This window comes from Pleurodeles waltl, chromosome 1_1 (genome assembly GCF_031143425.1).
Source record: "Pleurodeles waltl isolate 20211129_DDA chromosome 1_1, aPleWal1.hap1.20221129, whole genome shotgun sequence".
Taxonomy (NCBI): Eukaryota; Metazoa; Chordata; class Amphibia; order Caudata; family Salamandridae; genus Pleurodeles; species Pleurodeles waltl.
Genome location: NC_090436.1, coordinates 990,910,174 through 990,935,198, shown reverse-complemented (window position 1 = coordinate 990,935,198; position 25,025 = coordinate 990,910,174). Strand labels below are relative to the sequence as shown.

The 25,025-nt window shown below is 43.7% G+C and overlaps 1 protein-coding gene across 2 annotated transcripts in view; it reads right to left on the bottom strand.

The window, feature by feature from the left end:
* Nucleotides 1–25,025, bottom strand: part of LOC138290887 (SPARC-like protein 1) — a 221,440-nt gene that overhangs the window by 52,104 nt on the left and 144,311 nt on the right. For both annotated transcript variants that reach the window (XM_069230278.1, XM_069230279.1), the window contains one exon: nt 22,989–23,137. In XM_069230278.1, coding sequence (XP_069086379.1) covers nt 22,989–23,137 — 149 coding nt within the window. The remainder of the gene's footprint in view (nt 1–22,988; nt 23,138–25,025) is intronic.

The following is a 25,025-nucleotide window of genomic DNA, read 5'->3' as shown; positions in this document are numbered from 1 at the left end:
CATAATCTTCCTGTACACATCCCTAGAAATATTTTCCATAAGCTCCATGCTGCACTGGGAAGCTTTATTTGGAATTAGGGCAGATGCCAGGCAGCACTACGTAAGTTTGCAGCTGCCAATTGAAAAGGGGGGCCTAGGGACACCAAATTTCGAACACTACTATTTGCCACCGAAGTGGGACAAACCCCACTTAACCTTGTGCAACTAGTAGTCCGAGAAACATTCCTCCCCCAAGCTGTACCACCCCATCACTCCAGCGAGCTATCAAAGGTTGCACACAATAGTTATAAACGCACACTCAGACTAATGTCCTCCACCTCACAGTATTCTCCTGAAATTAGACTGAACACCATCAGCCTGCTTTGCAATATGCTAGGACAGATGGGCCTCCAACACTGGGAAGCAGCTGGGATAAGTACTCTGTGAGCCTTATTCCACAACGGAGCACTCCTACCCTTCGATCAACTGCAAACATACTGGGGCATACCAGCCGTGCAACTCCTATCACATGGCAGGCTACTAGCAGCCCTAGCTGATCTATTGCACATCACAGACACAGAACCTGAACATGATTCTTTGATTCATACTCTTTACATTATAGGCAATGATTGTCACTTGATTACCTGGTTCACCCGAGCATTGCCACACACTACCAGTGATCACTTGCTATCAACTTGCAGGAGCTGGGCTCATGACACTGCCAGGGAATTCACAAATAAGGAATTAAAAGAGTGCCATCTATCGCAGGAAAGTGTTGCAAAATGTCAATACATAAAGTAAAACATACTGCACAGGGCCTATCTTAAGCTAGCATCCCTACACAAAATGTTTGGATCCTCTCTGAAATGTCCCAGATGCCAGGGCCCGCTGCCAATCTGGCCCACATGTTTGGGTCCTGTCTGGCAGGAGAGCGTTTCTGGCATTACATGGCTTGAGCCATTACAGAACTAACAAATCAGATTAACAACTGCACCATTGAGGGTGCCTTGCTCGGTCTCTTTAACCACCCAAAATGGGAAAAGGTGACCTGCTGACAGGCCCCAAAAACATTGCTGTGCATTGGAAAGCCCATTCCCTCCCTGGATTACACTACTGGTGTGCACTATTAAAATTGGAAAAGGCTAAAACTGTGGTACTTAAGCAAGAGGAGGCTCGGGCTGCACAGAATCGCCATTGCAGCTGGATGTGAGATGTTTCTGGAAGACATGCATCAATACAAGGAGGAGCTCCCAGCTTAGGCCCTACTCCCCCCTTAGTCCTCCCCACTAGTACACGCTCTTCAATTGATACCCCCTGGGGTCTCCCAGTGCACCCTTATTCCTTGGAGGGATGGATCAATGACCTGGGCTGCTCTGCAGCAATTGTCCATAGTCTGCATCTAAGATGATCTGCTGGAGGAGGGGAGCGGTAGAAAGACCATGACAAGTCAAATTCCCATGGTGATGTTTATCATGGTCTATCATGGACTGCCCAGGCTTCTCTCTTATAAAAACACTCTCACTCACAAGGGTTTCCCCTTGGTGGCTTGCTTCATTACTGGGTTACTTCCCGTTCCACTGCAGATTGGGGCGTGCTGCAACCAGTGAGCTACATGGGACCACTGATTAATATCAAACTATGTATGAGAGAATAATAGTTGTGGGGTTTCTGATAAAAATACCTGGCTGGTAGCAACTGTTATTTTAATAAATGCCCCAGTACGTATGTACAAAAACCAGGAAAAAATAAATGGGAAGTTGAGAGGAGTACAGCAGCCCTAACTTTCTCCTGTGATCTGCTCAACATGTTTCTTCCACTCTCCCCTGTGACTTGAATCAGAATTGTGATTTTCACTCCCCAAGACTACTCCTCACACACTTACACAGGCTTTGCCAGGTCCATTCCAGTCACACACCATGCATGGCAAAGGTTTTTTTCAGCTACTGTGTCTAATCGACCTTATGTGTAGTAACACGTAATAGTGCTCCATAGGCCCACAGATGCGAGGCGAGCCTGGAGTCACACTGTCTTCAAGGTCTCTGGCTGGCCCAATGACCTACAATACTGTCCAGATGCAGGCAGGGGTGAAGCCTGGACAGTCTACATGATAGAGTAGGGCTCTTGAATGTGTGTATAGCTTGAGTTTGAGGAGGATGAGCCCCCCGTCCTGCCTCTTCTCTCCCCCAGTTTGCAGTTCAGTCTTTGGAAGTTAGGACTGCCTCAACAACATTTTCATGGCTGTCCATAGGATGAAGGGGGGACGTTTTAAGAGTTTTCATTGCGTAAAAACAGGTAGAATGATGCTTGCTGATGATTTCAGGCTTCAGAGTAGAAACTGAATCTGTAGAATCCCAAGTGGTGGCAGTGGTGAGGATTCACTCACATAATCAACTGATCGTGCTCCTGACTAAGGTGAGTCTTTGTCTCCTACAATGGCAATTTAGCTTTAGGTAACTGATCCTCATCCCATCACTGTTGGACTTGGCCTTTTTTGCAGGGTCACCCCCAAACTTTTTGAATCCTATTTTTTCTGACCTCTTGTTGGCTCTAGGATTCTGAGCACTTTATCAATGCTGATCAGTGCTAAAGTACAGGTGCTCTCCCTTCTAAAAGTTGGTATGATTAGCTTACACCTAATTGGCACATGTCATTTACCTGTTTGTCCCTTGTACAGTGGTAACCCTATACCCAGGGCCTGTAAATTAAATGCTGCTAGTGGGCCTGCAATGCTGCTTGCGCCACCCAGAGAAGTAGCCTTTAAAACCTGTCTCGGGCCTGCTAGCGCAGGGCCCCCATGCACAGTTTACTGCCACAGGGACCTGACATCTAAATTTACTTGCTAGGCCTAGAACTCACCTTTGACTACATGTAGGTCACCCCTAAGGTAAGCCCTAGCTAGCCCTATGGGCAGGGTGCTATGTATGTAGAAGGCAGGACATTTGCCTGGTTGTGTGGCCTGTACTGGTAGTGACAAACAGCCTATTTGGTTTCTCACTGCTGTAAGTGCTGCCATACTCATAGTATTGCATTGGAAATGCCCTGCCTTATGTTTAGGGGGTATTGTCTGATTTATTAGGGATAGCGTAGGCATGTTTGGTATGGCTGTAATGGTAGTGCGAAATGCTGCTTACTGGTATAGGTGCATTTTTTATTATTGTTGTAGAAATACCACTTCTTGAAAGAGAACATTTCTTTGTGCTCATGACTGATGTTTTGCAGCGTGACTCCAATCCACGATGGGGCAGAGTGACAGCTGGGCTTTGTTCATACATTACAGACAGCCTGTACACAGGGAGGGTGTAGGTGTCACATAGGTGCATCTGCATATTGAATGGTCTTCCTGGGCTTAGAGGAGGGCAGGCGGGACACACCTGCATTTGTATTGGCTGTGCCCTGGCCTGACACAAAGGGTTTGTTTCCCCTCAACTGTTGTGTGGAGCCAATGCTGGGGGAGAAAGGGGACACTCCTAGAACCAGTTGTAACTGATTGGAACCTCTTCTCCCCCTCTTCGAAAGTGTTGTGCAATACTGAGTATAAACGCGGGGGGTTCCCCCATGTCTAGAGACACTCTGGAGCAACTGACATGGACACAGAATGCTGCTGGAGGGACTCACCAGTTTAGGACCAGTTAAATAAAAATTGGGCTAGCCAAGTAAAGGCCCCGACTCTCACCCCAGTCTCAAAAAGACCACAAAGTAGTATGGGGTGAGAGGGTGTCAACGTTGATGGAGAGGTGCAAAAGGATGAGGGCCACCATTCATCAAAATTCACTACAATGTCATGAGTCCCACATTTAGAGCAGATTCCATGCTGTGACGATGGAAGAAGCCTGCTTTAATAAGCTTCCATTAGATTTTGTTGCTCAAGGAAGGATATCATTTTTGAAGATTTCAGATTGCAGTGGTGAGTTTAACCATTTTAGGGCTACAAGTGTAACATTTTTTATTTGAACTGTTTGCTTCATTGTCTCAAAAAGGTAAGGGTGAGAAGGTTTACAACAAATGGTTTGTGGTGCTAAGCTGTTGGTGCAGTGATTGGTTCTATCTATAATTGTTCCTACAGATGCCAAGCTCCCTATATTTCTTGGCTGCTTGTGGATAGTTGTGATAATGGGGGCAAGTTGTAGCTTGCCAGTAGTACATCAGTTTTTACAGAAGATCAAGGCTTTCAAAACTTTCAAAAAGGCCATGTATGAAGGAAAGATGTTCCAAAGGATTGTGTTCCATAGACCAGTAGCTTGTGCAGAAATCTAAGACAGCCTTAGGCATTTTCCCCACTACTAAAGCAAGGGTCTGTTGTCTATTTAATTCCTTTAGGGCACGGTTAGAATGTCATTTGCTTATGTTAACACAAAATTACCATTACACTGTGCACAAGCCCATAACTAAGATTATATCCAGTATCACACCTTATAGTGCTTGTAGATATAGATTTGATGTACAATTGAACTGATCAAACACAATATGGAAGAATATCTTGCAAAATCAACACTGACTCACAAGGTGTTTCCTGATGCAAAGATTAAATCTGCTCTAGATTAACAAGGTGGGCATTGTGTGTGCCTTCTTTGTATACATTTGAGAATTCCTTCTTTTCAAAGGACAGTACAAACTAGATTTCCTGGGCCGTATTTCTTTAGAAATATATTCATCCTTGTAATATTTCATAAAATCTATGAATGTTAGGGAATGAGTGGAATTAGGTACCTCTGAAAATCTTTCCAGAGACATACCTTATACATTGTAGGCGAAAGAAAGTGGAGAATATGGTGCTCTAGGAAGATATGCATGATGGCACTTGAGTGTGACCAAAATTATTTTTTTAATAGCTACTTGATCTATAATAGTATGTGAAACAATAACGCACTAAAGAACTTCAGGTTTGCAAAAATGCAAAGGAGAAAGAAGGTGTTGACAAGATATGACAGCTATACAGATTCACAAACCTGTTTACGTTTGATTATTCTCTCGGTGAAAGGAAATTATAATGTATAAGATACAAAATGGTAGCAACATTTTTAATGAGGGGCTCGGCTTCTTCGGAATTTGGCCCTATTTAGAACAGGGCTACAACCACTGAATTTTCCTTTCCTAGACTGTCATGTGAAGCATGGCAGACTGTTATAACTAAGCCTGGGTGGAACTCACCGACTTTCGCTCTGGGGAATTCTGCAGAGTTACATAAAAACTGCAGAGTTCTACAAGCGTGTGGAGTTTGGGTATGTTGGGCTGCTCTCACTGATGTTTAGTGTCGGGACATGTTCTGTGCTGTAAAGTCAGAGGGCACTACTTCTTTCTCCAGCTCGGGTAGATTTTCTACTTGAGCAGCAGCTTTCTCCCCATGAACAAATACGACCAGCTGCAAGCAGCCACTTGGAGAAATCTCACTGGGAGGTGTTCTAGCACCTGAACATTGTGCTAGGGAATGCAAATTCTCACTCCGACTCTCAAACTTAATGTTGGCAAGCCGTGTGTGAGAAATAATTCCACCACGTGGAGGTTGGCAGACTTTTGCCGGAATTCAACGCTCCAAGTGGAACATCGAGTGGGCAAAACTGAAGTGCATGGAATTTTCTTCATGTGTGGCAAATGCTGTCAAGTATGGTGTTCAGCTACTAGCTGACTACTGTTTTGGTGGTGGTAGTTACCTGAGGTACATCAGAGAAGGGAATTAAATTCTTTGCATTTATACTTCATCCTTTTGTTCTTTGTTTTTATTGGAAATAAAGGATTTTTCACAGCAGTGACTGGGGAGAGAAGCTACTAGAATTTCCCTTCAGTGTCATATATGTGGTCAGCTTTGTTTTCATCTCCTCTCACTGGAAGTTCCAGGCGAGAAAGCACAGGGGCAAGGAATACCTTTGTCAAGGTTTATACTATACCCGATTGTCTGTTGTGTGAATTGCGACATATACCCAGGGTGGAAAATGGGAAAATGTCCCTGACTCACAGGGAGAAAACTCCCTGCAAGCAAGTGCCATTTTAATTTTGCTTTTCAGTAACAAACACCAACTATCAGGGTTTGTTGCTGAAAAGTAGACTGCCAAGCAGGCTTAATATACTTGGTTACTGTTTGGTATTCACCAGTGATAAAAAGGGAGATATACACTTTCATTACAGATATCTCCATCAGGAAGCAATCTGCCAGGGGGTGGAAATCTGAGCCTTCACCAACCTGGGGTGTTAAAGGCTGAAAGTCAACTGCAACCTATAAAGGGAAGGGACCTATTTTCAGGCAGAGTGCCTGGAGACCCTTACAGGTGATTAGCCACACTTTACAAATCATGTCTGATTGATTGATTGATTGATTGACTGATTGATTAGGTTTAAGCAATTTTCTAAGGACACTCTATTTTGTTCACGGCACTTGATCTAATCTAAATGTATTTGGTACTGCAAGATCAGTAAGAACAGTTAAAAACTGAGTTTTTCTGTGTTGTTGTAGAAAGAATCCCGTTACAAATGATCTTAACTCCACTACAACAATGTAATACACATTGGTCATGTAACTGTTTAACAGAGGAAGATGCCACTGGTTGCCACGTAAACTAACCACTACCTTGTGGGCTTCAGCCACTGACATCCTCCTCGTTTCTGTTTTATTGTAAATGATAACATTCTTTTTACATCATTCATGAAAAGGAAACCTTGCACAGACAAGTCTTATTCAGTGCTGCAGACTCTAAAAGAAAGCATAAAAGTGTATCATGTCTGCAAAACTATCCACCGGGACGGCAGATGTGTGCTTCTTTTGTCCCACACCATTGAGCTTTTCCACGGAACTCTCTAAGAAGAGGAGGTAGTTGGGGACAACCATTAATAGGAGAAAGCCGTTCACGTACATTTAGAATCCTCCATGTTGCCTTCTCTGTCTCAAGAGAAGCTCAGGAAGATGAGAACCAAGCATATATCAATAGTCCCAATGCTAAATGGTCAGTGCCTCAGATTCCTATGAATTCCGATGCCTTCATACTTCCTTGGATGTAATTTCCTGCTGAGTCCTGAGAGAAGTGCTTCCCAAGGCAGCAGATAGTATTTTTATCAGGTTCTTTCCCCCTTACTCTAGATGATTTTCCCATTGTTTTTCTCTTTTCTCCTAGCTTTTTCCTGGGTGTCAAGAATCTGCTGCAAGACTTCTGGATCGTTCACTGGGTTCTTCTCTCCAATCTTCTAATCTGTATCTCTCCACCTACAGCCCATCTGCTCTTTGCCTCTGGAAATGTGCTGCCCATTGGGAGTCTCTTCTTCATGCAACCTTTCTTGGTTACACAGCAGCTGACCTTGCGTTGCTTGCACTATGTAGGTAGCATTGTAACTACAAGATACGGTCATCCTTACATCAGACAGCTCCAAAATCAAAAAGAAGGAACAACCGCTATGTACAGTACTTGATTTCATGACCTTGAATACATGCATCATGGATCGTATTTCATTAACTTATCTTAGTAGCTTATTTAAAATAACCCAATACTTCTCTGACAATGGTGAGGAGATAAGCCCTTCTGATTAGCAGAAGAGGCTGCTGAACACTGGTCCAAAGTGATTTCAGAGGATATGCTATGACAATAGGCCTGAATGGAAAACAAGAGCATATTTGTGAGAAAATAAATTGTCAACTGCTACTATCAGAATGCACTGACGTCACTAGTGACCAACTCCTGATAAATATTCTGGCAGGTACATCTGTGTGTTAATGCTGCGTCACCTCTTTATGGTGTCTTCTTAAACTGGATAACTATTGCGTGGGGTGCCTTCATGGGAAAGTTTTGTCATCAATCTATGGGGAAACGTCCTGAACAATGCGTTGGGAACAACTCGGACGTTTCCCGCGCAAGAGTAACCACGCTTGCCGTAACAATGACTGCCTTTTTCCCTGCCTTAACCACACATGTGCTGAACTATGCATAGTTGAGGCAGAGAAAAAGGCAGAGTGGATCGGGAGAGGACGCGGTCAGGTAAGTGAGGGTTGGGGTAGGGTTGAGGGGTAGTTTTTAGGTGTGGGGGATAAAGGGCCTGAGGTGGGGGTGTTTGGGAATGTATTTAAGGGTAGGACTTAGGGTGGGGGGTTGCACAGGGTTGGGGGTAGATTTTAGGGGTGGGTGGATAAAGGGTTTGGGGTGGGAGTGGGGCTTGGGCTATTTGTTTTTTAGGGGTGAGGGTGTTTTTTTTTTTTTTTAGAGTGGTTTGGTAGAGTGCATGGTCAGGTAAGTGGTGCAGGGGCAGGGTTAGGGGTAGTTTTTAGGGGTGCGGGTGGTTTAAGGGCTTGGGGTGGGGGGGTTGGGCTATTTTTTTTTAGGGGCAGGGGTGGGGGGCCGAGGTAATTTAGTTTTTGGGCAGGTTAAGGTAGTTTTGTTTTTTGGGAGGGTTGTTGTTTTTAGTGGGTGGGAGTTGGGGAAGGTTTTAGGGCTCACGGCAGGTGGGGATGTCAGGATAGTTCAGTTTTTAGGGGCAGGGGTTGGGGGTCAGGTAGTTTTGTTTTTAGGGGTGGGTGAGGGTAGTTTTGTTTTTGGGGGTGGAGGGCCAGGGTAGTTTTGTTTTTGAGGGCGGGGGTCGGGGTGTCGTGGTAGTTTTGTTTTCAGGGCTGGTTGTTCATCGGGTGTGGGGTTGGGGAAGGTTTTAGGGCTCAGGGTGGGTGGGGGTGTCGGTGTAGTTCAGTTTTTGGGGGCGGTGTGGGGGGTCGAGCTAGTTTTGATTTTAAGTGTCAGGGGTGCAGGGTGAGGGTAGTTTTGTTTTCAGGGTGGGTGGGGTGTTGAGCTAGTTTTGTTTTTAGGGTGGGTGGGGGGCTCGGGGTAGTTTTGTTTTTAGGGGCAGGGTGGGGGTGTTGGTAGTTTAAGTATTAGTGGTGGGGTACGTTTGGGCCTTAGGGTGGGGGGGGGGGGGCGGCATGATAGAACCACGCATGCTGTTCCCACACATGCCATGAAAAATCATTGTAAAGGCATGCGTGGTAAAGGCATGCATGGAAACAACGTTTTTGTTGTTCCAACCATGTTGTTAAGGCATGCCTGGCCGGCAAGTGTTGTTCCATCATACAACTCATCCTATGTGAAGTACATTTTGAATACTGTATATTTGAAATAAAGATGTCAAAATATTTCAAACCTTTATGACAATGAAATTCAAAAATAAAATGCTATACCTAATTGCATCTACTGGATTTTGTATATTCCACTGTCTCGCAGTGAATTGTACATCTACTGCAATCCCAATCAAACATGGACCCCGAGAAGGACAAAAACACAAGAAAATAATCTTCAAAAAAGCTGTAAACTCGATCAACTCAAACAGTACGAATCCCATCTCAAAATCCATGGTATCATAGTGTACATTAAGAGGTGGACATGTTCCTGGCATATATAGACAGAACAAACTATATTGGCAGAGCAGTCACCCAATCATGAGAGCTAATTCACACCACATGTGTTAACTCTGTGAAAGACAGAGAGGGAAATGTTTGAAGCCTTTCACAGAAATATAAATATGGTGTCTCTAAATAGCCAATAATGAGGCAAAATATGTGGGAGCAACAATGTACCCACAGTACAGAAATTAATTTCTACCATTCACATTTGATGGAGAACATTCACCCAGCACTGATATGCATTGGCGAATTTCCAACAAAGATTTCCACCTCCCTCCCCTAGAAGGGCTATTCTCATACGTAAGGCAGCCACTTTGGTGGAGAAATCTCTGCAGTCTGGCTGAGCATTTTTAATATTATGGGGCAGATTTTCAAGCCCCTAGCACCTCCTTGCACCACATTAGCATCACTTTTTATGCTAAGGTTGCCCAACAAGGCCAAAATTACAAAGTGGTGCAAAGCATTCATTGAGCCACTTTGTAACCCTTTACGCAACTTTATGCCTGCGCCAGGCATATTGTATGCAAAGCGGACTTTCCCCCGTTAGGGGGGCTGAAAAATACCGCAAAGAAATCTATGAGATTTCTTTGCGTAATTTTTTCCGGCACTCTTAATGCCTGCCTAGAGCAGTCGTGAAAAGGAGGGTCCCATTGGTTTCAAATGGGCCTCTGGGTGCTTTGCGGTATTAGCATCAGAATTTTTAGAGATAATCCCGCAAAGCGCCAAACTAGCATCACAAATTCCCTAACTACCGCCATGGTGTGCTGTATCATAGATATGGCGCACACATGGTGGTGCTAGGGGAACACAAGAAAAGCAGCGCTGCACTGGGTGCAGGGCCGCTTTTCTTAAAACAGGCCCTATATATTTTCCAGTATAGCTATGGCCGCAGTGGTAATTATCACACAAAGGTAATTGGCAGGTATACAAATCAATCGTTAATAACGTCCTATCTGTTCACTTTTCCTTCCCATTCATTAACTTACAACAAACAAAGAACTGATACCCTGGAAGGTTTCGAAGTTTAAAAGGTCCTATCTGTCAAACCTTTATAAGTCAACTGAGAGCAGAGGATATTGGGTTCTTTTCAGTCATCTTTGTTTTCCTAATCTCAGTCTTCTTCACTGCACGCCCCATTGAGTCACTGAGGGTGTCTCGTGTTCACCAAAGCACTTTATTTAGCAATTAGAAATGCAAATATATGTTGTGCATGAATAGACATGTAGAAGTCAAGCAAAAAAAATAATTGACAAGTGAGGAAAGTTTTGCGCGTTTTGCAGTTGCTTTTAAGGCTACTGGTAACTGGGTGGTGGCTGACTCGAGTCAGTGAGTGGGAATGGCATTTGTTAGAGCAGGTGTTTTAATAAAAATATGAATGAATATTCATGTATTCTGAGTAATGGATTTGCTTAAAAAAATGATTAATATAGAGAAAAATATTGCACACATTTGAAAATGTGTCCATGTGAGTGGCCGTCAATGTTCACAAAGTATTCTTATTAATGGATTATTAATATGAAATATTTAGCTTATGTTTTACTAAATGTAGTAGTACATCATGTTAAGCGTTATGCATTATGTCTTAGCTTTATTAATTGTAGGCCTTAACTTAGTGGAGGTCTTGGCCTAGCAGCACAGCCTCATGTCGATCTGCATTTCTAAACCGATTAATACAATGTCCGCTCAGAGAATTTAAATTGTAATTTTCCTCTGTGCTGACTAAATGCGCCCGTAGCTAAAAGTCTTTCTCATGAGAACTGCATGCTAGAAGACGCTGTTCTTGCTAAATGTAACAGTATGAGTGTAATGTGTGTAAGACTGACTTTCTGAGGAGGAGAACAATGAAGACACTGACTGGAGTCTAAGCTGAAACAATATTGTTACCTGGCGAGCCAGACGATGAGGACATTACAAGAGAAGCCAATAATCATCATGTCAACTGTGTACTAGCAGAAATTATAGATTTGATATTTTAGTTTTATTGGATGAAATGTGAACATGCGATCCCTTGACCAATAGGGACGTGAAAAGTAATTTTAGGAAATCTAACTTAGCCGCATTGCACTGATGGAAGACAGTGCATTTGCCCATTTTCTTCTTGCCGAAAGGTCATTACAGTACTGAGCATCTAGAGACATGCTTTACTTTAATGCTTAAAGACTTTGCATTTTCTGAACTTTGATGCTGAATCCTGATGCCTTGCTGACCAAACTGATGTCCTGATGACGAAGACTATCTTAGCTTGCCAATCCATTTGAGGAGAGGTATACTGATGCATGTGTTTTGTTATGCCTATTTGATTTTTCGTTCTAGGTACCAACCGCATTATTTTGATAGAGCCATAGTTAGATGTTTTCTAAATTTGTGTTGACTAAAATGTTTTGCATGAGTCAACATGCTAATGCCAATCTGATGTCAGATAAGGATCCTCACTAATGAAAGTCTGCTATAGGGAGTAACAGTCAATGTCTTTCCTTTGCTGAATATAAATGTATGTAATATTGTTTGCTCAATTTTTTCTTGTTATTAATTTGCACTGTAACCTTAGTATGTGTTATTGTTCAAGCTTTGATTAGATTGTGTTTCTTTCACTGCTTTGATTACTAATGCTATTGATTTTCATTGATTATTAATGTTACTGATTGGTTACAGATTATTGATCTGCATATACTGAATCTATGGTGGGAACATCTTAAATGTGAGTCAAAAGGTTCATCGACCTATTCACATCCCCTTGTAAGTTTATTTATTAAGGTCTAACGCTAACACATTCCCTCTGTTTAGAGTACTGTGAAGCTTCCAAAGCACTGGCAATGTGTGATATCTGGCAGATGGCACGCCAGGAAGATGTTTCTGGTAGCAGAACCACTAAAGGAGGCGGGAAAACTAGGAATTGGGCAATCAGTATTTTTGCTGGACCACTTCACTCTAAACGAGTCCCATAACCTCCAAAAGATGTAGAGTCCTGATTACAAATATAGGTGCTATCTTAGCACACCTGATAAATATTGATACCACTGTGTACGTTATTTATCAGGAGCGATAAATAGCACATATTATGAGTTTGTGGGGAAAAGCATGCAGGTTTTGGTATTAAATGCACTAAAATCCACATGAGAAAGTAACTAATATACATATTTCCCCTGTTAAATTTCGTGGGTCGGATGTGTTAAATACCTTCAAACGTGTAATTCCAAAACCCTGCAGAAAAAGGGGTTGGAAATAAATGGCCCACTTGAAATCAGACTGTTTGTGTTGCACTTAATCAATTGAATACATACAACATCTGCGCTTAAAGCTTTAAGACAGGGGTTTCAACCTGGGACTGCTGTACTTCATCTATGCCAGAGACAAAATCCAGCAAGTCCACCCAAACTATATGAATCATTAAAAGCATAGACAAAAAATAATTACTTCAAAAATTACAAATAGTATGTGACATGACAAAACTAAATATATTTTTATTTGCTTTTAATTCTTGTAATATTTTGTAACCATTAAATAAGTTTCCTCTCAAGAATTTTCAAGAGAAAGCTATTGCAAATTGAGACTTTCCCTGCTCCATGATAGGGACGACTTCACCTGACATGCAACTGAGCCTGCCCTTATCCCAAGGACCTTTCATACAACTAAGTGCAGAGTCAAGGTCCTGACAAGAAAATTTCACTGATTTAGCCCAACTGTATTGTCACGCAATAGAGGTGCCTCAGACTTAGGGGCATATTTATAAGTGTGGCATGCGTCGCTCTTGCACCACGCAACATGTTGTATATAAAAAGCAAGCTCGAACTGCCATTTATCAAGCCACGCAAGGCCACCATGCACAGCCCTAAGTCGATTGATAAATCCAGAGTAACGCAATGAAGTGCAAACTGCTGCGTGCATTACTCTTCACTAGGGAGGTGTTCCATGAGTGTTGCGTGGATGTTCAGCGCAACGTCCATGGCTTTTGATGCATTCCCAGATTTGCCAAAAGGGGTAGACCTGAGAATGCACCAAAATGCTATGCCTTCCCAGGTGAGGCATAACAAGGAGAAATATATATTTTTCTCCCTGTTACTTCCTCTTTGTTTGTGTTCTGAATTCTGCAGCACACAAAGAGGAAAATGCTTCAGGGGACTGTTTTTGTGCAGAAAGCTGCCCCTTACAATGCAGGCACCCTTGCACCATGGTAGTCAAACGGCAGCCAGAACAGCGCCATAGCAGGTACAAAGATGGGAATGCACTGTATTATTTTAAATAAAGTGCATTTCTGCCCTTTCCCTGTCACGCAGCACAGCAAGGTGATTTGCAGGGCTGTGTGACCTTATCACAATTTTGGCCCTTAGTTTCTTACTTTGCAAATGTTGCTTTCTTAGCCTTATTGACTTGTTTTGCTCAACAGCCCTACTGGCTCTGCCCTAGCCAGATAGACTTGGCATGCAAATGGCTCCTCTTCATACCTGCTAGCATAGCATGTGATTGACTTTTAGTCAGCCCTACAAAGATCCTCCCCTCTCCCACTAGAAGCCATGTGATTCTTTCTTTTCCAGCCCTGTGAGCCTGATATGTGAACAAAATTATGCCAAATCAACTGATGTAGTATCTGACCACCTCAACCACATTGCCGCCAACCCTGAATGTCACTCACATAATCCTAACCCTAGAAGACTTTAATGTGAGTGCGCTGCCACGGAGCCACTCACCATGCAAATTACTGACTATTCTCCAGAGTCTGTGTGAGAACACTTTTTCTATATGTTCCATAAAGTTAATTGTTACAGGCCTACACACATAGCAAACTAGTTGTTTGTTGCCTGAAGCTATTTGAATGTTTGATTTAATACACATAAATGTGATAGGCCTAAATGCAGGTCTCGTCTGCATGGTGGTTGAAACCTGCTTGCAAGTTGATCGTGTGCACCTTCTGTGCTGGCAGAGCTGAAGAGACGTAAACGACTTAGGGGAAGATTTAAGAGCCTCTAGTGCCTCCTTTCACCACATTAGCATCATTTTTTCACGCTAATGTGGCCCACCGAGGCCAAAAGCGCTGTGCAACAATACAAAGTGGCGCAATGCATGCTTTGCACCACTTTGCCACCCTTTGTGCTACATTATGCCTGTGCCAGGCATAATGTATGCAAAGGGGCCGTTTCCCCATTAGAGGGGTTAAAAAAATGGCACAAAAAAATCTAAGAGATTTTTTTGCGTCATTTTTTTCAGCACTTGTAACGCCTGCTCAGAGCAGGCATTAAAAGGAGGCTCTCATTGGTATCCATGGGCCTCTGGGTGCTTTCCGGGATTAGCATCCTAATTTTTTAAGATAATCCTGCAAAGTGCCAAATTAGCTCCAAAAAGGCTAGTTCCCTAACTACTGCCAAGGTGTGCCGTATATTAAATACAGCACACTCACGGTGGTGTTAAGGGGGCACTGAGGGGGACAAGAAAAGTGGCACTGAACTAGGTGCAGCACCATTTTTCATAAATCTGCTCCTTAGCTTATGTGTGCTTCCTAATAAGCCAATAAGAGCATTGTTTTTCTGTCCTATGTAAAAAATAAATTGAGAGGTGAGTGAAATGAGCCACCAACTTCTCTCTAAACTCTACAAGCAATTGTGTGGGACAAGCAGATTGACTAGTTGCTGCGTAAAAATGTTGAGAACCAAGAAACTGGTATGAGGCATATTGGTTTACAGGCACGCAGAGGGCTCTACCTGGCTCTCTATATATATTAGAACTTAATATGAGCTAATACATGAGAGGTAATACAGTATTGTTAGTAATTTTAGGCTTATAGGTTCCAGATGTGTGACGAGCCCTGTATGGTGTGTACCTGACTTTCACCAAAATATTATTTCTAATTGCAAAGACGCTTATTATTTCGATAATATTTACTCAGACAATAGGTAAATGATTGGTAAATAATACATTCTACATTATTGTAAAACACTGACACTGATGTATGGAGTTTCGGGGTTCAGGACAGGGCTCCTCCATATCACCAGTAATGTTAGAAATTCTCCAGCAGGATTGTCTGACTTCTAATCTCGAAACTCTACAAGATCATAATTCCAAGAGACTGATGAGAGCTGCCTAGCAGTGTTCTTCTTGCAGTCCGTTTCTTTTCGGGGCATACACAATCTTCTGGGGGTGAACCCTAAATTATTAGGGTGGCATGACATGTACCTCGCGGACTTCCTCATTTCCACTGATCTGTTTTATGATATGGCTCTGTCCTAGCACTGCCAACTTGGCATACGACTGATTCTTCTCCAGCCATACTGAACTACAATGCAACTGGCTTGGTCTCAGACTTGCCTTATTAGCTTGACATGCAAGTGCCTCTGATACATCCCTCCTGTCCTATCATGTCTGTTCATGTTGCTTTTCACAGCATACAGAATAAAGCATACACACTTTTTTTAATCCATTGGTTGTTTGGTGATATAAAGTGTCTTCAGACGTTCCTAGAACACAGTGTCATCAAGGAAAGACCAGGTGGCACACATGTGGCCTTCGATTATCTATGTGCTTGGCCGGGTGTGTGTGCATGTGTGTTCATTTTGATGTTCCTGCATGAAAGCTACACAAAAAATAAAGAAGCAACAACAGAGGCACAGAAGGTGTGAGACCACCTCCCAGGACTTTGGGTCTTAGAATCTGCCAAAGAATACCAAGAAGGAAAGACGTTGGTGGCTGGTAAGCGTTTAATTTCAGCTGATAAAGTTGAAGAAATATACCATAAGTTACAATTGAAAAAATAAAATACCATATTGATTAAAAGCAGCCTTTGTTATTGTGTATCCTTAAAATTACGAAAAAACCTTTGGTTGGAACTACTTTTGTTTAACTTTAATTTGAATACTCATTACCTTGGCCATTCACCAAATTAACCTTCAGTGAAATTATATTAATTAGGTAGCTGTTCTTTGAATCTGAGTTTTGCCAGAAATAGAGACGTGAGGACGTTTCTAGCCACCTCACTTTACTAGTGGAACTGTATACAGCATCTTTACTTTCTTTGTATCAAACAATGATGTCAGCTAATGAACGAGGCTGATAAACATAATGTTCGCACATGACTGTGAGGAGTTCAAACGAATATAATGCATCCAGCTAAACTCTACTCTGGGATCGACAGAGCGCACTTCTCTAGACAATGTGAGCCCAGGTCGGGAGCGCTTTCTCAGAGATCTATGAGGATCTGTAGTCTTATGCTTGGGTGGGTGCAACCTTCGATGGAACCACTTAATGGTCAGGAGTTCTCAATCTAAACGAGTGAGGCAAAGAAACAAACTGAAACTGCACCACTGCCACCACAGGCATTCCTATGGCAGTGGGGAAAAGCCCATTTAGGGCCTGGTTACGATCCCCCATTGTACTCTTTCCATATTTTCTCCCCAAGGAAATACTATACTAAGGACACAGGTAACTCATAGGGCTGCGAACGAGTTTATGGGATTATTAATGGGGCTCTGTGTGTCCCCTCATAAAGTAGAATTACTTGGGAAATTGTTAAATCCACTTGATACCCAAGTGAATCCTTATTTTCTGTTGGAGCAGGTGAAATCCTTTGATGTGAAACTTCAGATATGCGATAAATCCATCAATCTCATAATTCTCATGGGCCAGTAGCTGATGTTACTGGTACCATAGAAATTAAAATAGGACTCGTAATAAGGCCTTTAATGAGGATTCATCAATTGTGTGGAGTCAATGCTACTGCAGACACGCTGGCAGGCCGCAGGTGTTTTGCTTGAATAAAGTGACACACACACACGTACTGCCTTGGTTGTCAGAGTGGCCACAAGTGACTGCTTCCTCCTTTATTTAAACCCTCGGCCCACACCCGGCCCTTGGGTTGAAAAACTGCAACATTATACTGTAGACTCCGCATGGTACTCTACATCCCTCCCAACTTTTATTAGTTTAAAACAAAACATCAACTATTCAGTACATACATAATCTTGAAGCATCTGTTTGGCCCCCAGATTGGGTTGAACACCATACCTCTGGCTTTAACTTTCTTCTTTCATCTACCGGCAGGTATGATCGTTGTATTGGCTGGCCTTTCACAAATACCCAACGGATGTGGCAACCCTGCATTTGCAGATCTAATATCCCTGGGGTGGCTCCAGGTCAGTAGGGCCATCACAGGCCTCCTCAGCATGAGGGCTGGGCATCACAGTCGTGTATGACGGTATCCTATGTAGTCCTTCTTGGTCCTCACCTTGTTCCCCAGCTGGGATCTTTACATGTTTGAACCAGGACAAATTAATAGCGGCAGTCTTGTGGCCCTGCTGGACAGATACCATAGTTCCTTGAATGTCCACGAATTTCCAAATCTCCTTCTCAAAGGATGTTTGGAACTTCCACCTAGGGCGGTAATCCTGCATTACAACCTGGTCACCCACTGACAGAGCAGGGGATATTGCTCGTCGGTCCTGGCTGGTTTTGTTGTTTGTGTTTCTTCTTTTCACTTGAGCAGCCTATATGTCCATCATTGCTGGTTGCCATTGGGGTCCCACTAGAAAGCTATCTCTGGTGGACCTTTGCTTCAGCAAGTCCATTGGCGCACAGTTCGTGGTGCTATGCAGGGTGTGCTTGTACACCCACAGGCATCTGTGGAGCAACATTCAGCATCTTAACCCTGGTCGACCTCTATGCGGAGCACTCTGTTCAGCTTGCGCATGAAGCCATCCAACTCTCCGTTGGCCTGAGGACACTGTGGGGTTATCTTTCAGTGTTTTATGTTAAGTAACTGCAGGTATTCATTGAACTTCTGCCCCTGGAAAGGGGGCCCATTATCCATCTTCAGTTCCTCTGGAAGCCCGAACAGGGTGACCACCTTCTCTAGGGTCAGCTTCACCTTCGAGAAGGTGGTAGACTGCAATAGTTCAACTACTGGGTACTTGCTGTGGCTGTCCTACAATCACTGCCATAAGCAAGCCATCTGAGAAACCCCCATGGTCATAAACAGTGACCCTGTGTGATCACATGTGCTGTAGGTGGTTTTCTGCTGGTGATCGTGCATGAGTGGCAGACCCTCACCTTTTCATCCATTAAGGTGTCCATTACAGGGAACCACATCTTGTCTCTCAGTCTTGCTTTGATCTTTACCACACCCTAGTGGCCTTGATGAGCTAGGTTGACGACCTTGGCCCAGAGACTCTGAGGTGCTACAGTCAGCCTGCCCCTAGGCAGCAGGTCTTCACTGCTGGTGCTCAGCTAGTCTCGGACCCTCTAGAGTTGGCCCATCGTCGTTTGTTTGGTGGCCACCAATGACTTGGTTCCATTCACAAAATTGTGCCTCTTCTTCCTATGAAGTGCTTCCATGACCTTTGGCAGGCTCACTTTGGACATGGTCACTTCCTTGACCTTTTTGATTGACAGTACCCTGGGACATATGTCAAGCACCAGCATTCTCACAAACTCCCCAGCCCCTTTGCCTTCCTCTGCCGCACAATGGCCGGGCTATATTTGTGGATGTTGCGACATGTTGCAACAAATAGTCAGCTGGGTTATTAACTCCCAGGCAGTACACTACATCAAACAAGTATGACTGCAGCTTCACTGCCCACTGTTTGATGCGGCAAGGATTTTGTTGATATGTCCCCGCAAACACTGAGACCAGAGGCTTGTGACTCGGGATGACTCAGAACTCCTGCGCACATATGCAAAGATGAAAGTGGTGTCAGGCCCATCTGATTGTCAAAACCTCACACTCAATTTGAGTGTTCCTGGTTTCTGTGTCTGACAATGCTCTGCTGGAATAAGCAATGTGAAACGAGGGCCCTTCACTCATGTCTTGCAGAAGGATAGCTTCTCGCCCTACAGGACTTGCATCAACCACTAGTTATGTCTGTCACCTATTGCTGAAATAGGCCATGACGGTGTCTGCCAGCAGCACCTCTCTCACTTGCTGGAATTCCAGGTTAGTGCATGGGTCCCATTCCCATGTGACCTTAGTTCTCTGTAGGGCTCTCAGTGGCCCAGACAGCATGGCCAGGTTCAGGATGAACCATCAGCAGTATTTTGCCATCCGAAGGAAAATATTTACCTCTTGCATTTTTGAGAATCAATGCTTTCCTTTTCGCTTTCACACTTTCTCTGGGTCTACATGCATTCCTTCTCTAGAGAATGCATATCTGGCAAACTCAATCAAATTCTCATACAACAAACACTTTTGTTCATATAACATCAACCCACAGTCTTCCAGCTGCTTCAGGAGTCACATGTGGTGCTCCTTAAGGGTGTTGAAGAAGATCAAAATGTCACCTTTGATACACCCAACAGGCCCTGGTTGTTTGAGCTTAGGCACAATCACAATAGGTGAGACCCATGGGGTAGGGCCAGTAACTTTTTCTATTACTCCTTGTTGTTCCAGGTTCCACAGCTCCTTCTCCACCACCGGCTGCAAGTTAAAGGAACCCTTCAGTGATGAAGTGCCATGGGCCTCCAAATATCATCAATGTGTAGCCTCACCTTGGTGCTTTTCAGTTGCTCAAGCCCATCGAGCAACTGGGGAAACTCCTGCATGATGGCGGCAGCATGGAATTCGTAGATCTGCTAGCAAAGAAGATGAGCCCCATGTATTTTGCTGTGTGGCAACCTAGAATGGTGCCCAAGTCCCCTTTTCTGATTTGGAATCAGGCTTGCGTTGACCTTCCTTCACTCACCTCCATGACCTCCATCAAAGGCAACGATTTTGTGCAATCATAAATTTATATTTTTGCCCTAGTCGAGGTATCTTGGGATGTGACCTTATTCTGTCAAGCAGAGGTGAGTCCATATCGTTGACAGAGGCTACCTTGCTGATCAGTGCTTTCACAAATGTGCCCCTATTCTCCACAGTGCACATCAGCTGTGGTCACTTCTGACAGGATTCTTTTCCTGCAAAGTACATAGTGAACAACTTGTTGTCGTCATAGTTGTCAGGGTAGACTCTCTGGCTGTCTTCTGCCTTTGGGCCTTCAGTCTTGTCTCCCTCGATCAACCACTGTCACAGAGCAGCCTTCAATTTGCCTTTGTACACCTATCTTGGTCCTTGCCCTTCATTCTGGCACACTTTGGTGAAGTGGTTCATTGACCCACATCAAAAGCTTGACCGCCCCAAGCAGGGCAGATGTTTGATTTTCAGTGTTCTAGGTCGCAGTTGCTGCAGCACTCTTCTGGCAGCTTTGGTGCATTGGAAAGGTGTGGGGGCAAGCGGGCTGTCTCTGAATGAGATCCACTTGCTGCTCCTTCTCCTTAATAGCACAGGCTGCCTCAGCTTGGGCTGCTCCTCTCACCAGAGCCACTTCCATACCATTAACCTGGCTGTGAACCAGTTAATGCGATTGTGCCAAAACCAAAATGGCATCCAAATAGATTGCCGGCTGGCAGAGTAAGAGCCATCATAGGAGAGCTGACCTGAAGCCCTGTCTCAGCTGGGTCCTGATCTCGTTAGGTTGGCTGATGTCAACGTACGTGCTCGCCAGCTTTCTGACATCCACTGTCTCATCTTCCCTCTGCCACAGCTTAAATCGCTCACAGTCTGGGTTGAGCTGAAGGTCAAACTGCTGGCGTTGAAATCAGTGTGATCCCCCATGTTGGGCAGGTTCTCAAACAGGTCATTCAGTTCTGCTCATCTCAGTGCTTTAAATGTAAAGGCACTGTCCGGTACAGAGTACCTACACTTCTTTTGTTTGAAAGGGAGAGTACCTGAACTTCTCAGCACTTGTTCAATACTTTAAATGGGAGAGTACTGGCACTTCTCGGGAGCAAATAGGTACTCTAGATAGTGAGTATCTGCACTTCTATATTCACATTTAAAACACTGGCTCCTCTGAAATGAAGGATCAGCAATTTCTTGACCACATCATCTGTTTCTTGGGTGGCACAGATGTAGTGCTGTAAACATCCAACCCAGGAGCTCCATCATAGCATGGCTGACTTTGGGTCCACCAATTCACTGAATGGTGGCACTGATGTGACTGATGAGTGTGTATGGGAAGCAAGCAGAGGTTGAGCATGGCACTGCTGCTACTCAGTCATTGTGAAAGCTAATCTTCATGGATCTGGAAAGCCCTGCAGCGTCATGGATCAGGATTGGGGTACAGGCTAGTGTGGTGCAGACTTAAATGTCTATGAAGCGACCAAAGCTAAAACATCCCATTCTCCTGTCATTTGTTTCCCCCAAGCTTCCTTCCTGCAGTTATCACATTCTTTTATTCTAGTTTTTTTGTTTTTTTGATAAACCACATAGAGGCCGCTTGCATGTCTCCCTCGCCAGGCACTCAACAGTTCACTCATTTACTGCCAAAGTGTCTTGACCTAGGGAGAGCTCGATCACTGACAGTCCAAAAGGTGCAGGTGGAACAGCATTGTGTTTTAGATCACTGGGCTCCAAGAGGCGACAGATACATCAGGCAGTGTACTTGGGTTTTCAGCAGGTAGCGCTGTTCTTCCGACTCTCCTCATGGGGCCTGCTGCAGGCACAGTTTGGTTTCCTGCACCCACCGGCAGGTGGCACTTCTTCTGCACCTTACAGTTCAGCTGCCTCCCCGTGAGGTAACCCACACCCAGCTGCCACGGGCTCTTCAGCAGTGAAGCGTCCATGGACCAAGGAGGATTGCCATGTACCGCCAGGGTGGAGGCCCGCTTGCCACCGGAGGACACTCACAGCGCATCCCACCCCAGGTGATGTGGGCAGCAAAGGGCGTGTTGCAGGTGGGGCCACTTCAGCCAGTAGCTATGGGGATTGCTACTGTCCTTATCACCAGAGTGGAGACCACGCTACCACAGACACACTTGTAGGCTGTAGGTGCCTTGCCAGAATAATGTGAGACACACACATGTACTGCCTTGGTTTTTAGAGTGGCCACGACAGGCTGTTTCTTCCATTACTTAAACCCCCGGGTCACACGTATCCCTTGGAATGAACAGCTGCAACATTGTATGGTAGAGACTGGGTGGTACTCTACACATGGGTAAGACGATAGTAGGCATAAAGCCAAACTGTGATCTACAGTGGAAATATAAGCAAATGGATAGGAGGGACAGGATGAGTACGAGTTGGGACATCAAGAGGGGCAGAAGAATATCAGTCAAGACAGGAGCACTGGAATTCCAATAAGTGTTTTGAGAGGTTTTTCAACTGAAAAGTCAGAAGTGGAATAGATTTCAAAAGTTGTAGATTTTATATCTTCAAGTACAATCGACCACAAGAAGTGAGCAGCGAAGAATCTAAGACTTTCACAGATCGTTTGCATTGAACAACAGAGTAACAGAGGACCAAAAAAATAGCAAAGTCGAGAGCTGGACACCAGTCCTTCAAGGGTAATAAATTACAGTAATTCGATTTCATTTAATTTCATTTGATTTGAAGTGAATTAAGACAGCAAATTAAAGAGCAGAGAGCAGTTCAAAAGGCATTTTGTAATTGATCAATAAATGGTAACTAGAACATTACATAGCATTCAGAAAAAGGTGGGTTTACACCCACAAGAAAGTAGAAAAAATCTAGTTGGGTTGTACTTTTCAAAACTGTTGTAACAAATCTCACAGAATAATGGCTTGTGATTTGACTTCCTGTGCGGAATTCCTCAGCTTTTACTTTAATATCAAGACAAGATTTTTTTTATTAATTCTGTATCAACATTATTAAGACAACGAGAATGCTACTCACCGATCTACTGGGTGATGGTCAAGCTGACTAAATTGCCAGTGAACAGGGTACACGTACATGCGGTAATTCTTCTGAAAGTCTCTTAACAGTAGGTCAAGTGTGTGGTTGCCATTCTTAAGTCGCTTTTCATGTTGATATATTTTCTTGACCTAAATGAAATTGATACTTTGTATTTCAATTTCTTATTAACACGTTTCAACATAATGCAGCATCGTACAACACATTGTTCCCTGCATCCATTATCAGGAGAGTCTTGTAATGTCTTTGTTTATAGAATGAAAAAAATCTTAAATGTACCATCGCATACTACAACTGATAGGTATTAGAATATGAATTGGTAGGTTACCTAGCCAAATCTGTCTGCTGTTTGCTTGTGTCCGGAGTCTCACCGTGTGATAAAGGCTGGGAGAGTCTATTATTTGGGAGGTTATGCTGTGTTTTTGTCTCCTGACCTTATCGCGATCATTATATGGGGGCGAAGGAGTAGTTCATATATGGAGAGGATGCCGTAGCTCACTCTAGTCTTCTGCTCCCTTGAAGAGTTTTGACAGCTTAGTGTAGAGGAGAATTCCTGCTTGAGCAGTACGCACCCTTATTTACATTTGGTTACCCGTCTCTCTGGGTTTTGTAAAGTGTCCCCAACCATCTGAAAGACAGTGGGGGTTATTCCAACTTTGGAGGAGGTGGAAATCCGTCCCAAATGTGACGGATTTACCACCAGCCATATTACGAGTTCCATAGGATATAATGGACTCGTAACACGGCTGGTGGTATATCCGTCACTTTACCGTCACTTTTGGGACGGATTACCACTTCCTCCAAAGTTGGAATAACCCCCAGTGTTCTTTAGTGCATAAATAGCACTTCCATGCTCGGCTGTCGTAATCATGATTATAAACCAGTCGACTTAGGAACAGAAGGGGTGTCAACGGTAAAAAAAATCAATATTTTGGAGACAGTCATTGCCAACCAGTGAATCATGTGTCTCATTGTCCCCTGTATTTCAGCCATATTAGTTAACAGGGCTAAGAGGGCTGAAGCGTGGACCGGTGCTATTTATGTAGCATTTTAAAATAGCTAAACTTGAGTCTCACCTTTCTTAGTAGCTTGCCTTTGTTGCCAAAATGTAAGACTAAAGGTGTCCTTTGAACTAGAGAATTCGTTTCTCTTACTATTTATTTCCGAGAGCTATTGCCCCTGTTCTGAAAAGCCAAATCTGTCAAGGTACCACAACCTCCTGAAAGCATCCTGACTGTATTGATCGCACATCTAGAAATTTTTTGGAATTGGGAAGACTGAGAATTTGTATGAGGGGCTCACCAATTTTACCCTAATACTGTGATGCAACTGGTTATATTTCTGTGCCTGTCAATATTGCAGATTAATGCCCGGATTTACTAAACCTTTGTGTTGTCAGCCTGCAACACAATTGTCTTGCATGACTTTGTTAAGAAACAGAAGGCAATGCATCTGCTTATGCCTCATTCCAATACATTTTATGCTGGGATGCATTCCATCGGTGGAGCATCGGCGTTCCTGTGCCTTCACATATGGATGTGACGCAATTCCAGATTTCCAAGGTTTTGCAAACATGGGCTTGCGTCAAATAGGTACAAAAGGAAAAAAATATTTTTTTCTCCTCGTTATTTCTTCTTTCTGTGCGTGATGCCTTCTGCAAAACACATAGAAAGAACAAAATGCCTCTTCTGATTGTTTATATGGAAGAAGGTGTTTTTCCTGCACAAAAACAATCCTGTCCATAACACAGACACTTTTCACTATGGTCAGGGCACTTGGATTATGAGGCAGGGAAGGGCCAAATCAGGTGGTAGGGTTGACTAATTATTTGGCAACAAAAGGCAAATTATGTGGCGTAATGTCGCACACTTTGTGATGATATTACTATATTATGTTGTCAGTTTTACACTACATAACACTGCCTGGGCCTTGGTTGCACCACATTAATACTAGTTTAACACCCAAATATAGCAATAGGCAAAATAAAGGTGACCAGTCAAATTCTGCAAAGGGCATTCC